We start from the raw sequence: 16,340 nt of genomic DNA, 5'->3' as shown, positions 1-16,340 counted from the left end.
TGTTATGTGGTATCTGGAGACATTTAAAACCTATTACATTAATGGTAAAGTTTTTAAAAATTAGGAACAATTAAACATTAAAAAGTGAGTAAAACATTAACAATTAAACTTTAAAAAAACTAGTAAAAGGTGGGGGGTGAATTCCTTCTCCCCTTTAGCTGGGATTCCAATAAATGGGCACTCTGTCTTACATCGGTTTTGATTGGAATAGGAGAAAGTGATCCCCCTCCATGTGAAATCCGTGATGGTGCACTTTTATCTGCTGCTCCATCAGTCATGGATGTTTTTCACTTATCAGATTTGCAAGGAGCTGGAGATGGTGCCATATTCACCTCAATATTGTAACTTGGAAGATATTTGATTCCACAGTAACCAATTAAATCATAAATATTTACACCACTAATGCAGTTTTTATTCTTTTGGTTAACTTCCACATATATTAAATTTTCTACTTTGGTGGATTTCCAAGTACCAATGGAGATCTGTGCCGTTACACACCCAGTTACCAAATTGTGAATGGGTCCTTGTGGTTGTCTTGTCTTTCTCCTTTATCTGAGGGGAAGTGACTTCTGACAAAATACTCAAAACCTGTATCTAAAGAAACATTAATTGTAATCAAGACTCTGTTCTTAACACTTTTAATCTTAGAACTGCAAGATGTACCCCCATAAATGCTTTAAACCATCAAGATGCATTTTACTTGTCTCTTTATTAATCATACTTGCCTTTCTAATTTGTTGCCCCTTTGTTGATCAGGACTAGTCATCAGTGTTAATTTTGTCTTGTCAGTCCTACTCCAGGTTTGACGAGACCAACAAGATGTGAAGATTTTCAGTTTCTGCTACACCCAAAGGTTGCTTGAACTAAAGGAAATAACCACTTAATTTCACTTGCCCCATCATTGAAATATTCACTTTCAAGAACTTATCATCTCATGTTCTCGATCTTTATTTATTATTATTATTTCTCTTTCTTTATAATTGTACAGTTTGTCTTCTGCACTCTGGGTTAAATGAGCTAGTTGGGCAGTCTTTCATTGATTCTGTTATGGTTCCTATTCTGTGGATTTATTGAGTATCCCTACAAGGAAATGAATCTCAGGTTTAAATATGGTGACATATCTGTACTTTGATAACTTTTAACCCAGATCTAATGAGATCATTTAATCATTCATTTGGAGATCTGATTTATCGTTTGGTTTATCTGAATCTGAATCACAATATGCATCAGTCCATATTGTGAAGTTTTATTATACCATATAGCAAAGTGCCGAATGGTTGATTTGAAATATCAATGAGAATTATACTTTAAATGTCTGGAGTGGCATGATATGTTTGCAAGTATCTATTTGTGTTTGGTGTTAGTTCACTATTAAGCTTGCTAATCTGTTTGCTGCCATCCATGACCACAGACCCCTGAATTCAATGGTCAGGAAAATTAAGTGTAGCCTATTACTTTTCATGTGGTAAAACATAGGAGATAAATACAGATCTTTTATTTTCTCTTTGTGTAGCTCTCTGGAGGGTCCGGTCACCTGCCTTGTACAGGAGGCCATAAACTTCGTGGAGGAGAGAATTGTGAATGAAGAACCAAAGGGCTCCCGCCGTCTGAGGGGACCATACCTGGCTAAACTTGAATTAATAAGACGGCTGAGGGAGAGGGGTACCAATGATGAACACAAACTTGGTGAGTGGTTAATACTTTATGGATAAAAGTTCTTTTAATAGTTTATCATCAATTTAAAATTATCATAGAGAGCGATGAACATATTTCCTCAACTTTCTTGAAGTATGTTGTAACCCACGTTAACTTCTGGGTTGGAGAGTTTTGTGATAACTAATGGTGTCAACCCGAAATGTCAGCTGTTTACTCTTTTTCATAGATGTTTCTTGATTTGCTGAGTTCCTCCAGCATTTTTTTGTGAGTTGCTTTGCGATAACTGATGCTTTCCAGGGTTAGAATCTTCCCATATTAAAAATGGGTTTTGAAGAGTGCCGCCAGGTAGAAGTAGCTTTTGAATCGTGATAACATATTCTACTAGAGGATGGAGCACAGTCTGTTGAAAGTAAAAATAATTGTATTTTACATTTCATGATGTCAGTTCATTACGAAGTGCTCCATGCATTATTTTGGATCGTAATTGCTGCAACAATGTCCAAAGGAAAGCAATGCTATTCCTATATAGCTGGCAACATAGCACTCACTGGAGTAAGATGTGAATTCTTAACCTTCTAGTTCTAACACAACTGTGAGAAACTGAAGACCCCTCATACTCAAACATTTTATTGATAGTGTGGTTTTACTTTCCTGAGTTTGTGACTGAATTTTATTACAACTCAGTTTAATTCCCACTGCTGCCTGTAAGGAGTTAGAATGTTCTTCCTGTAACCACATGGATTTTCTCTGGGGGCTCCAGTTCCCTCACACAGCAAAGATGTGCTGGTTGGTAGGTTAATTGGTCATTGTAAACTGTCCTGTGATTAGGCTAGGATTAAATCAGGGATTGCTGGATGTCACGGGTTGAAGGACCTATTCTGCGCTGTATCTAAATAAATAAGGGGATGAAAAATGTCATTAATTTGTACAACTGGGATTGTCTGTTTACATGAGGTTCTCTGTTCTTAAAATCTTGAAAATGTAACAAGCTTGTGAGACAATGATTTTATGCATTAATTGGCAGTTCTGGAGTTGTAGCATTTTCATATTACTTGGCTTTCATTCCTAAGTACGTGCAAATATCTTGGACTAAAGCTAAATTATAACCTTTGGACTGGGATAAATGAGCCAGGTATTTCAAATTCAGCCTTCAAATTATAAAAGCTGACTGGGTTAACCAGTTCAGAATATTAGACGTCAATAGTGATGGTGTTAACTCCAGTGCTTGCTGATCTACAAGCTTCCTTATTTAGTGTTTTTCCTCCTTACTGCTAGGGATACCAGAGGAGCTGATGTTCCAGTACTTTGAAAGGTTTGGGGATAAACCTTGCTGTTATTCTGACCTGAAAATCTTTGTCGATCTTCTATCATCGGAGCGGCATACACAGGTGAGACCGGGAGACTGGCAGAGTCTCCATTCGCTCAGATGTGCTACAGTGAGGTGAATGGGTAAGTGCACCCAGTGGCCTCAGCATTCAGTCAGTTTATAAATTGGTTGTCACTTTGTACATTGACTAACATTGGTTATTTTAATAGACACAGAAAGCTGATTATTTCCTCTATTTAAGAGATTTCAGATATTATGTAGCCTTAAAATAATAATCAAGCTGGTAAAGGTAAACTTAGGAACATTTCTTAACTTAAAATGTGGATTTACTTAGAAGGTGTTGGATTCAAGATCAATTCAATTTAATAAAATGGTAAAAAGCTTGTTTAGATTTTCCTAAAGAAACTGGAAAGGATCAGTGAAGACGATTATAATGTTGGAAAGGGGTTAATTACCTATTTTTCCATTATCAAACTAATGTATTGTTTACACAAAGACTGATAACAGTGCTCCTAAAGTGAAATTCATTTCTTCCTATCATGTTCACTACAACTGGAGAACACACACCATAATTTCACCTTCCAAATTGGAAAAGTCTAACAATGCAGTAAAGAATTAATAAAGAGTATATGTTGCTCCAATCTTTACCCTTTTTTCACTGCAGTAGTTTGCTCGGTGTATTTCTTATCTGGTACTGGTTTTAAAGTTTTTATTTTATTTGTGGAATGTCATATACTTCGTAATGTGTGTAAGAAGACAACTGATTCTTAATTGTTCATGTATAAAGTAGGTATATATCACAAACCTGGAAGACTTTGATTTAGAAATAATCTATTAAAGTCACTCTTATAGATTTATGCAGTATTTTTGACTGGCAATAAGTTCTGTTAGTGTTATAGAATGGAACAGCTTCTTTTTCAGCCATTCGTGAGTCATAACTCACGTGAGATGCCTTAATTTTGGAATTTCATTAGGGTGGTTATCTGCCATTTTCTTTTGTAACAGAATTTTATTAGTTTTTTTTTGTGAACTTTGGTTGCCACTCCTAGCTTTTTTCTTTTGTACTTTTGCAATTCCCTGCTCCACAACCTATTTGTTTTCCATTCATTCCATTTATTATTGCACATTTCCAATCCATGCATACTCCAGCATTTCTTATTTTAACTTCTGTTTCTCCTGGCCACACAGAGTTTGAATTAGAATGTGGAATATTACAGCACACTCTTTGCCCTTTGGCCCACAATGTTGTACTGACCATTTAACCTTCTCTAAGGTCAATCTAACCCTACCCTCCAATATAACCCTCCATTTTTCTGTCATCCACATATCCATATCTATGAGTTATAGAGTGGTGAAGGCAGAAGGCAGAGTTTCCTAAATGCCTGTAATGTATCTGCTTCTACTGCCACCCCGGCAGGATTTTCCACATACCCACCTCTCTGTAATTTCTACTAGAAGCTTCCACAAATTATTTTGCCTTGTACTGTACCTTTAAAAGCAATAACTCCAACATTCCCATCTTTTTTAGCAGTCTCCTCTGATTACACAGATTGAAGTTGTTTATTTTTAATGTATGCTTCCATTCTCCACAAATACTTCAGTATTGGCTTGAGCTGCCATTTTTAGCTGCACACATGTTCATTTTTAGAAAGGAATAATTATTAGAATATTACTGGTTCTTCTAGATACTTGGCTTCTCAGGAAAATGGGGATTTACATTTCTGCTTGTAACCATCTGATAATGGTTTGGAAAGAAGCATCTGTGTGCTTTTAGATACTTTGATGCCAGTCTTTTTATTGCTGTGCTGAAAAGTGATATCCCTTGTCATAGATAAATGGCAGAGTGAATATAAACTATCTTGGTATGCTTTGTGTTTGTATCTTAATGTATAACAATGTGACATATTTAACATCTTTATTATTTAGTTTTTTTAAGTATAGGTATTGCTATTCTTGCTTTTATTTTTTGCAGTTCATCAATAAACTGCTGGAAGTAGTACCTCTGTCAGTGTCAGCAGAGGGTGACCTTGCTTTGCCAGGTGATGTTAAAGCTATGCAGAGGCACATGTTCATCATCCAGTTTGCCAGGTTGTTAGGTCTTCATGAAACCTTGGACCAGGCACAGAAACTCAGTCTCATTCAGGAGCTTATGCAGAGATACAAGCATGCCCTTGAGTTTGGTGAGCTCACATTTTTATCTGTTTATGTTTTGTTAAAACTTACTGCTTCCTGATGAAGCCTCCTATATGCATATTTTAAAGATTATACAGTACATATATGCACAATGTCCTTTAAATTGAAAGGCAAACTGATGGGTAAATCTGAAGCTGAATTTTGTGTCAGATCAGTAGCGCTTCTGAAGTTTAACTAACTAAACTGCATGTTAAATCATTGAGGAACTCATTGAGCTTTGCTCTTGTTATCTGGTGCAAACACCCAAATATTTAAGCAAGATACTGCAGTTTTTGTTGTGTTTCTTCCATATAAGTAATTGCTACACTAGACTGGATACAGTTGTGAAATGCCACTTGTGAGCATGACATAATGACGAGAAAGAATGCAAAAATGAGTAAAAAGGAGGAGTCTTGTTTTTTTTTAAATGTCATTTTTATTATCCCAGGAACAGTAAATACCCAATGGAGAGAGTGAGCATCAGTTATTGGAAAGTGACTATTTGCAGTAATTAACAGCATTATACTGGAATAAGGAAAACTTAAAACATAATACAAATTGTGGGTGGTGGGATGGAGATACGTCACTACCAAAGGAGGTGTAAGGTGCTCCTTCCCTCTATAGCCTGCAGGTCACCCTTGGGCAAGGTGTAGCGCCTGCTTAGCTCCCCGGTCAGGGTCACGTGAAGCCATGGGAGCAGGTAGTGGATGGTTGTATGAGCAGCTGGTGCATATCACAAGTCCTGAGACCACAAGGCGCCAGGCAGACAATCTCTGAAGAGTATTGATAATGGCTTAGGTCACCCATCTTGTAAAGACACTACCCGATAGAAGGTATTTTTACTTATGTAGAAAAAAATTTGCCAAGAACCATCATGGTCGTGGAAAGACCACGATCACCTACTTCATACGAAACAGCACATAATGAATGAATACAAATTGAATTTGGCAGTGACAGTTAAGGAGATGAATTTCCAGAGAACTAATTTGCAGAGTACGGGGAAAACTGGATTATGGGACTTGGGTTATGTAACGGCCCTTTCATATGGATATGATGAACTGAGTGGGTATCTCCTGTGCTGGGATATTCAGTGATCCTGTAGACTGCAGCCCCAGAGCAACTGCACACTACTCAAGGCAGGGGTCAAAAAACAAAGTTATGGGAGAAAGCTGTAAATTGGACAGCAACTTGCCTGCTCCTCAGCTAGAATTTCTAGATCTTTTGTGTGTGATTAATTACCCGTGCCTTCTGTCCTGTGTTACTTTAAAATTTAGGTATTTGCTTTTGTTATTATTTTTATTCACCATTTGAACTAACAGTTGTGGTCAATCTGGTTGTACCGGTTTCAGTTTTAACTGTTGCCTTGTGGCAGACTGCCATCAACTCCTCATTGCCCCCTCAGAAAAGAATGAGAAACAAAAACTTACTGCAGATAGGAAATCTGAATGCTGAAATACAGATGATATTGAAAATATTCAAAGCTTATGCAGTACCAGTGGCAAGGGAAACCAAAGTTAGCCTTTCAAGTGGATGACCTAACTGGCTGAGTGTTTCTGACATTCTCTCTTTTAATCTCAAATCAATTTAGTTCTTCATCTTTTGTTCTGTTCAATAGGAAAGTCATGCTTAAAAACAGAATTGCAGTTCTCTGACAATTACTGTCTATTTGCTGTGCATCTGCTTCTTGACATCTGGAAACAATCAGGTCAGTGATTTTTCTCCTCAGCATAACCTGCAAACTTATTAGCTGGAAAGACTTTGTGTTCTGAAGGAATTAAAATAGCTCTGTATTGAATTTCAAGAATTTTTAAAAATTTAAATCAATGCTATAAATGTACCTTCTAAGAATTTTACTTCTTGTAAACCTGTAGTTTGGAGCTGTGATTAATTGCTCTAGTGTATTAACCAGCATCACAGAATTGAAAGTAATTCAAAGTTTATCACATTACAGCTCACTACAAGCCCTTCGGCCCACAATTTTGTGCTGACCTTTTAACCTACTTAGAGATCAATTTAACGCTTCTCTCCCACATAACCCTTTATTTTTCTTTTATCCATGTGCCTATCTCAGAGTCTTTTAAATGTCCCTAATGTCCCACTGCCTTTTATACCATTCCATCCGTGTGTTTCACTCACTTACCACTTTCTGTGTAAAAACATACTTCTGACATCTTCCAATTACCTTTGCTCTAAACACCATAAAATTATGGCCCCTCAATTTGCCATTGCTTCCCTGGGGGAAAAATTGCTGGCTGTCCACTCTATCAATGCCTTTTGGTATCTTGTATACCTCTATCAAGTTGCCTCTCCTCCTTCAAAACTGTAGCTTGCTCAACATATCTTCTTCAGACTTGCTTTCTGATCCAGGCAGCATTCCAGTAACTCTTCACTGCACCTTCCCTAAAGTTTCCACATCCTATCTATATTGAGGCAACCAGAACTGAACACAATACTCCAAATCCAGTTTAACCGGAGTTTTATAGAGCTGTAACTAGTGAGGTCTGTGCACTGTACACTACCATAACCACCATATCAACTTCCATGGCACATTTTGAGGGATCTGTAGACATGACACCCAAGAGCCCTCTGTTCCTCCACACTGCTGAAGAATCTTGCATTAACTTTCTACTGTCTTCAAATTTTAGAGAGAACCTAAAATGAGGTCAGCGCCTTTCTCACACCAAGGTTAAATGAAATTGAAGATGTACAGTACTTTTATTATTGGGTGAAAACAAAATTTAAAAATCTTGTCACCTATTATATTTGGCAAGAAAACTAGAAAGGTCAAAGAGTTGGAGTAATAAAAAGAAACTGATTAACATGAAAGGAGAATGATAAGCTTGGGTACTTGTATTTGTCTCTACCACTTCCTCTGGCAGCTGGTTCCATCTCAGCATGTCTCTGTTTGCAAAATCTTACCCCTCTCATCTTAAACCGCTGTTCTCTTTACCCTAGCAAAATGTGCATTTAAAGTTGCAAACAGAAGGAGGGATAGTGGGAACAAAGAGAATGTCCTTAATAGTGAAAAGGCTATAATATCAATCAATATATATCAATATTATTGTAATTTATAGTATATTTTATTTATTGCACTTTAATCCAGCCACAAATCAAGAAATTTCACATTTATCAGTGCTAATAAATCTGATTCTGATTCATCACTATGACTGTCATGTGTTATTCTTGCTTTTCGTGTCATTTAAGAGGTCAATATTATGAGTTAATTGTAATTGATCTTTCTAGCGTTCTTGTGTAGTTCTTGGATGATCAATCTTCAACAGAGGTTTTAGCTTCTTCTCCCATGCCACCATCTTAATAAATTCCAAGCCTGACGTAATCTTGAGTCCTCCTTCCATCTCAGTTACCATCATCACCTTGTACCATTTATTTGCCCACATCTTCATTCAGACTGCAGACTTTTGTTTTTATCTTCAGAATGGCTGGCCCACCTCTGCCTTTCTTTGGAGTTCATTTTGTGATCTCCTAGAGTGGGGAAAAAGCAATGGAGACAAAACCCTAAGCTTGCAGTTGCTTATCACTTTAATTCTTTATCCCACTCTGACTTTAATATTTTGGCTCCACTGTTCTGTTTAAGCTGAAGTAGTCATCTCTTATCTTCTGACAAAGCAAGCAGCAGCCCTCTGGACATAACACTAAATTCAGCCATTTCAGATAACCAGGAGTTGGCCAGTTCTGACACAAGACAAACTGTAGGATAGTTTCTATTTATTTATTTCTCTTTCTCTCTCTCTCTCTCTCTCTCCCTCTCCCTCTCCCTCTCCCTCTCCCTCCCTCTCCCTCTCCCTCTCCCTCTCCCTCTCCCTCTCTCTCTCCCTCTCTCCCTCTCTCCCTCTCTCCCTCTCTCCCTCTCTCCCTCTCTCCCTCTCTCCCTCTCTCCCTCTCTCCCTCTCTCCCTCTCTCCCTCTCTCCCTCTCTCCCTCTCTCCCTCTCTCCCTCTCTCCCTCTCTCCCTCTCTCCCTCTCTCCCTCTCTCCCTCTCTCCCTCTCTCCCTCTCTCCCTCTCTCCCTCTCTCCCTCTCTCCCTCTCTCCCTCTCCCTCTCCCCCTCCCCCCTCCCCCCTCCCCCCTCCCCCCCCTCCCCCTCCCCCTCCCCCTCCCCTTCCCCCTCCCCCTCCCCCTCCCCCTCCCCCTCCCCCTCCCCCTCCCCCTCCCCCTCTCCCCTCCCCCTCTCCCCTCTCCCCTCCCCCTCTCCCCTCTCCCCTCCCCCTCTCCCCTCTCCCCTCCCCCCTCCCCCTCCCCCTCTCCCCTCTCCCCTCCCCCTCCCCCTCCTCCTCTATTCAGCACCAGAACTTAACTTTGGTCATTAAAAATGTTAACTTAAAACCTTAAAACTACACATGAATGAGAATATGATGCACCCCACAATTAAGTTACAATCGTCTTACAAAATAAACACAGGTATTTACCTTGAACACAGTAGACAAACAGCATTTACACATCCCCATTGCTGAAGAAATAAAATATTCCTCTGTGTATGGTGGGAAAGGCACCATAAAGCCAACTCGGGCACATCGGCTCGGTTTAGGATCCATTATACCATGGGAAGATGTTGAAGTGTGTACACACAGCACAACAGCAGCAGAATGACAAAGCAACGTTTATACGTAAATATGCGTGTGTAAGGAGTATGTTTACTGAGTGCTGTCCGTCACAATGTGCATGGTCCACACCATTTATTGGCATCTGAGAACAACATCTTTTATAATGTCCAGACCAAATTGGACATCCTTGCTTTTGGTGTTTGTACAATGCATGGTTATGTACAATTGAACCTCAGAATTTATTTACCCATTACTTTACATGGAAATTCTAAGAGACCTTGACTTATGTGCCAGTAACTCATTCTAAACTTCCAATCTCTCAAAATTCAAGGAAATCGGTGTTAAATAGGCCAAAATCTGTACAAGACTACAAATTTAATATTTTAATAGGCGATTGGATATAATGATCTTCTTTTATTATGGGGAAACAAAGTTGGAAAAGGTTTCATGAAGTAGGTGATTCTATATGCACTGGTTTAACAGAGTTCATCTGACAAAATAAATACACTGGTTTCATTAGTAACACACTGAATCTGTCAACTGTTCCTGTTTCACTCCTTTGTGTTTCTACAGGTGAAGAAAGACCCTTATGGCAGTCTCTAGCACTGCTGGAGGAGACCCTCTCTAACAGCCCCTCCAGTGCTCAGTTCAAGTTGCTGCTCATTCGAATCTACTGTCTTCTGGGAGCTTTTGAGCCAGTAGTAGACTTGTATACCAGCCTTGATGCCAAGCATGTGCAACATGACACAATTGGGTAGGTACTTAATCAAAGTTGATAGATGGTACACAAATGCTCCCTTAACACAAACTTCTGCCATCCAGCTGACAGATTGTGACTTGTGTTGTGGGATAGTTGTACATCTAAAAGAGGAAAGAATAATGGAGTCTAAGGACAAACAGTTTTTTTTTGTATTTTAAGAATAACTGATATTGTATAGTACTTGTTGGGTTAATGTTATCTGCTCATAGCACTAATTTTGATGTACTTTTGGCATCCTGACAACTCAAATGACACCCTAATAACACAAAAGACGTGTCATATAGCAAAGCTTCATTAATGTGCAACTCAGCACTTTGGTTTCACGCTAGCAGCTTTTCTAGACTATCAGATGTCATTCTATTAACCCTCCAACACATTTATATTTTATTATATATTAAACAGAATAAAAATATTTTCCAGTAAATCCCAGTAGATTTAAAGCGCGTGGAAAACAGAACCAGGTGAATTTCAAGAGGGTACGGGAAACAAAACCAGGGGTCCCGTGAGTAGAAGAACATAGAAATTAGCATCCAAGGAGCCAGTTGCGTGATCATATGAATTTCTCTGTAAATGAATAGCAGATTATTGAATTTTTACTGAATGCACATTCAAGTTCATTATTTTTCAATCATATATATGTATACTGCCAAACAAAACTGTGTGCCATCAGAGTACATTCAGTATTTCTGAGCTCAAATACTAAATTACATGAATGAAATCTTGGAATAAAAGATTAATCTTTCTGGATCTATAGAGACTAATTAATTTATTTTTGCCTTAAATTTGAGGCAACTGAAACAGGTTTAATTCTATGGTTTTTCAGATCTGAAAGTAGGCATGGTAGTCACAGATACTGAAAGTTACCTGCAGTAACCATCATTTCCTGCTATGGGCAAAACAGATAACATTTGATGCTGTAATTTATTTTGTTCAGTGTTGGTGTTTGACACTACGTTTGTTTGACAGGTATTTGCTGACTCGATACGCAGAGCCATTGGGCCACTTTGCTGCTGCTTCCCAAGCATGTAACTTCACACTCAGGTTTTTCCACTCCAACCAGAAAGATGTAAGTGTGCCAAAGATAGTGAGCTCTCTTGAGTTGTGCATTCTGACAATTATTAGCTTTCTTGTTCTATTTTGTTTGCAACATCCCACGAATACCATGCATGTAACAAAACAAACTGCTGTTCAGTCAATGCTATTTATTTGTAAACCAGTCTTTGTGAATGATTTTTAAGTATACAATGGATTCCAGTTGGGCCATCGGTTAATTGAGGCAGCCACTTACTTCAGATAATTCTTAAAGAACAAAAACTAGTTGGAAAAAATAGCTGGGATTCCCTTTTATTTGGGACACCATGCCACTTAATTGGAACAGGAGACTGTTCCCAAATAGTTTATAACTAGCCCCAGACATGTGCACTTTTGTGGCTATTAGATGCTCAAGAGTGCTTAAGAGTGAACAGTTTTTAAATGACATCTGTTGCGTATGTTTATGTTCAAAAAGCAGTGATTTTTTTGTCCTGGTAGTTGCTGAGAAATAAGTAGTAAGACAATTCAGAACTGAATTGCTCACTACGGTTTCAGGCACTCAGAAATGAAGATGTCGGAAATGGTCAGGAGTGAAAGTGAAACTTCAAGTTAGGAACTATGAAGAATTTGAAGGTATCACCGATTATCTTGAATGTTACCTTTGGTCCCACTAGCACTCAGCTCTCACCTGTGGTTTCAAGTAGCTGTTTGCATGTGAAAGCAACCACACCCCAATACACTACATCAATAGGTGGGTTTAACCAGGTGAGGGTAGCCAGCGGGTCTCATACCCTTGTGAGATATGGACATGCCTGTCCTAGCATGCAAAGTCAGCACTGGCGGACTGGGCGGATGAGATCTACACCTGGAAGGCGTTTGTGCAATACTCCATGGAGAGCAAATGGCATGATGGGGTACAGAAGAAGTCATGGGCATCCTTTGCAACTAAGGAAGACCCCAATTGTGTCACCTACTTGTATTACTGAACCCAGACCTACAAGGTAAAGAGAATGGAACTACACGGGGCAATGGTCTTTCTGTTTTAAAAGCTCTCCTGCACAGGTTTCCTGTCATTGCCGGATATAACAGACAACTACCGGTAGTATTTGTAGTGTTCTAATTTTGTTCTGTATTTCATTTAAATGCATAATTTGTTACTCAGTTAAGCAGTAGTTTGTCTTTTTTATACTTTTTAAATTACTCCCATGAAATTTCAGCTAATTGGGGCAGCCACTTAATTAAGCCAATGTGTACTGGTCCCAATTATCAGATATCTACTTTTTTTAGTTTTTGATTTGATCATTTGCGTTTAGGCTTACTAATGTACCTTTTTTTTGGACATAAGCTCCTAATGGTTGTTAGTTGTAATTGGTGTATTAGTCAAGCAGAACAGTATGAGTCTAACCTTTTAGGAAGCTATACTAACCTAATGCATTACGAGATTTTGATGTACTCTCGAAATGTTTTAAGTGCCAGATTCACTTGGTACAGATGATAAATTGTGATGAATTACATTGACACCAATGCCTTTAGAAATCTTCCCAGCTAGTTCATTTATTGTTCTTGATACTTTTTCAGAACCTTAGAAAAAGGTTACACTTTGTAAGAGCATTATCAGCAATATCTTACAAATTTGTTGGTGATTTGAGAGTAGATTTTCAGCAGGACAACCACAATATCATTATCTCACCAGCTTTTGCTGTTACATAGGGAAGATCACTCCCAGCAAAAAGGAATTTCAATAGAATGCTGACATAATCATGCACTTGAAATATTTGGCTGAAGATCATTGCATATGCTTTAGTCTTCAGTTTAACGTGTTTGAGCTAATATTACAGATTATTAATTGTTCTGGAATACATTTCTGCTCCTGCTGAAGGAAACTCTTGTTTGTGCCTTATTTTAAGCTCGTAAATCTGTCCAAGAACAGTGTCACTTAACATGGTGGTTATGACACACAACAGATTTTGTCGTCTTATAGACCATGTGATAGTTACTCCTGCTATCCTCTAATAAACAATGCATCAAGGAATGGAATATTGTTAAGGGAAATGAGAGAGTGGTGATTCTCTCATGTTAATTCTGTAAATACCAGTCACAGGCTCAGCCAGGTATATTCAGTGTATGGCCAGGTCAGTTTTTACTGATGCTGTATGGTCATTTGCTAATCCCCTCTAAAATCTACCACCTAGCAAATTTTCAATGTCCATGTGGAGAAGAAAAAAGGGTTAACATTTCAGATCTGTGATCTTTTATTATAATGAGGAATTGAGTGATTCTTGCCCTAGAGCTAAATAGTATGTAATTTTCCTCCATGAAAAATAGCAAGTTTAAACATGTGGCTCAGCAGTGTAGTTGTTGGCACAGCAATTTACAGTACAGGTGACCTGGGTTCAATTCTGGCTACTCTTTAAGGAGGTTGTACATTCTTCCTGTGACCACGTGGGTTTCCTCTTGGTGCTCCGGTTTCCTTCCGCCGTCCAAAGACGTACAGGTTGGTAGGTGAATTGGTCATTGTAAGTTGTCCCGTGATTAGGTTAGGATTAAATCGGGATTGCTGGGCAGCACAGCTGAAAGAGCCTATTCCGTGCTTATAAATATAGCCTAGGTTCTCTAGCAGGATGATCTATCAAGAATCATTGTTTTTCAGAGGAAAGTTATATTCTTCAAATAGCTTTTCAAAAGAAATTTAAGAAATGGTTTGCTTGCAGGTATGTTGCTTGTAGTAAGAGCAGTTTTTTAAAAAATGCTGTGTTGGTTTACTTTATTTTCAGACCTCTGAATATATAATTCAGGCATATAAATATGGTGCTTTTGAGAAGATCCCAGAATTCATTGCATTTCGGAACAGGCTGAACAACTCTCTGCATTTTGCACAAGTCCGTATTGAGCGTATGCTGTTAGACCTCTTCCTCGAAGCAAACATGTATGTGTTATACTGTACCTCACTTTACCAGAAGAACACAGCTTTTGGTTATTACTAATTGATGTATATGTTTAACAATAATTGATAGCAAAATTTAAAATCTATGACAAATAGTTATATGAAATGCAAAAAAATGTGGGGAAATCTGAATCTAAAGCAAAAAATGTTGGAACTGCTTAGTGGATCAGGCAGCTTTATTGGAAAGGGGTTATTTTATATCCTATTACTTGTGTTTATTGTATATTTAGTGTTTAATGAAACTACTTCACACTTGTGTATATTTTTGTATATTGTGTGAAAACTTGCGGCAGCATTTTGTACAGTCATATATTGTAGTTTGACTGCGTGCTAAAGGTTGACATTAAGATGAAGATTTCTTGATGCAGTTGCTTCCTTGAGAACAATATGATCAGAAGTTAAAGTAATTTGTTTGGAATTTATTTCTGTTGCTTTGGAATCCAAGTTACTTATTCACAAAGTTTCATTTTGGTAAAATTTAAAATGCCCTTTTCCTTGTTGAGTGTACTTGTCACAACTGACCAGGATTTCCACATTTCTGCACTGCTGAGGACTCTTAGCAAAGAAAACCATTCAGATATCATCTTTGTGATAGTTCTAACGTGAAGGCGACGTGTTGCTCAAACTTATCCTTATTGAAACAGTGCTGTCGCCACAAGCTGATTAATCAAAGTTGGGTTTATTATTAAAGACCTCCAGCACCCAGGGCATGCCCTTCTCTCACTGTTACCATCAGGTAGGAGATACAGGAGCCTGAAGGCACACACTCAGCAATTCATGAACAACTTCTTCCCCTCTGCCATCTGATTCCTAAATGGACTTTGAAGCTTTGGACGCTACCTCACTTTTTAAAATATATAGTATTTCTGTTTTTGCACATTTAAAAAATCTATTCAATATACATAATTGATTTACTTGTTTATTTATTATGTTGTTTATTTTTTTTCTCTCTCTGCTAGATTATGTATTGGATTGAACTGCTGCTGCTAAGTTAACAAATTTCACATCACATACCAGTGATAATAAACCTGATTCTGATTCTGAATGGAGTATTTTAGAGGGAGATAACTGAAAGCTCGTTGTTAGCTTTGCAAATTGAACCACTCCATAATGTGAATTCTGGCCTTGCTTTATCCAGGGCAAGAAAGGGTAGGAGTAAAGTTGGGAGAAATAGAAGTATCAGTGATGTAAAACTGCCTTTTAAAATTGGCCTTGACTCAATTCATTCCTTGTCTTCCTATATTATTTTACCCAGCTAAACTAAATATATCTGATTTTAGGGTAGCTATCTGCAGGGTGCTTTTTCTCCTACCTTGCCTGGCTTATTAGTTAAAGAATGATTATTGGTAACTTGGCCATGCTGAACACTGAAGTGCTTTCTTAAATGCATTTTGAGAATTCTGTACACCCTTTTCATTTTACATTGCTGGCTTTCTGTTCTAGCCCAGTTACTTTAAGTTTGCACTATATCTTCTCGTCTAGTATCCCTGACTCCTAGCAGCCTGTAACATAATATTAACAAAGTGATTTAGCCCTTTCCAGTTCTTTAGTTGGGCTCTAATATGAATGGTAAGGAAAATACTGGAATCAAGAAAGAGCACTTAAAATGAATTAAGCAGAGCCAACATAGGTATATGAAAGACCAAACTGGGTCAAATAAATAAGGAAGAACCAGTGCATTTTAGGAAGGTTGATAAGGTCCCACATAAAACATTGGTCAGCAGGGCTGGAGAACATGAAACTGGAACATGGGCTGAGAATTGGTTATCTGATAAAGAATACGTTTAAGTGGAACATGTCTGAGGTTACTTGGGTATCTTCGGCTGGATCTCAGCTTTTCAAAATCTGAATCATCTGGGTTTTTTTTTATCACTGAGACTTGTATTTAA

General features: G+C 38.2%; 1 protein-coding gene across 2 annotated transcripts in view; it reads left to right on the top strand.

Annotated features, from left to right (window-relative positions):
• Positions 1-16,340, top strand: part of naa25 (N-alpha-acetyltransferase 25, NatB auxiliary subunit) — an 80,969-nt gene that overhangs the window by 32,763 nt on the left and 31,866 nt on the right. For both annotated transcript variants that reach the window (XM_059987973.1, XM_059987974.1), the window contains exons 10-16: positions 1,514-1,686; positions 2,932-3,044; positions 4,956-5,163; positions 6,771-6,860; positions 10,289-10,469; positions 11,442-11,541; positions 14,282-14,433. In XM_059987973.1, coding sequence (XP_059843956.1) covers positions 1,514-1,686; positions 2,932-3,044; positions 4,956-5,163; positions 6,771-6,860; positions 10,289-10,469; positions 11,442-11,541; positions 14,282-14,433 — 1,017 coding nt within the window. The remainder of the gene's footprint in view (positions 1-1,513; positions 1,687-2,931; positions 3,045-4,955; positions 5,164-6,770; positions 6,861-10,288; positions 10,470-11,441; positions 11,542-14,281; positions 14,434-16,340) is intronic.

The sequence above is a fragment of the Hypanus sabinus genome, chromosome 13 (assembly GCF_030144855.1).
Source record: "Hypanus sabinus isolate sHypSab1 chromosome 13, sHypSab1.hap1, whole genome shotgun sequence".
NCBI lineage: Eukaryota > Metazoa > Chordata > Chondrichthyes > Myliobatiformes > Dasyatidae > Hypanus > Hypanus sabinus.
The sequence above is the reverse complement of the archived record's forward strand: the minus strand, read 5'-3'. Positions and strand labels throughout refer to the sequence as shown.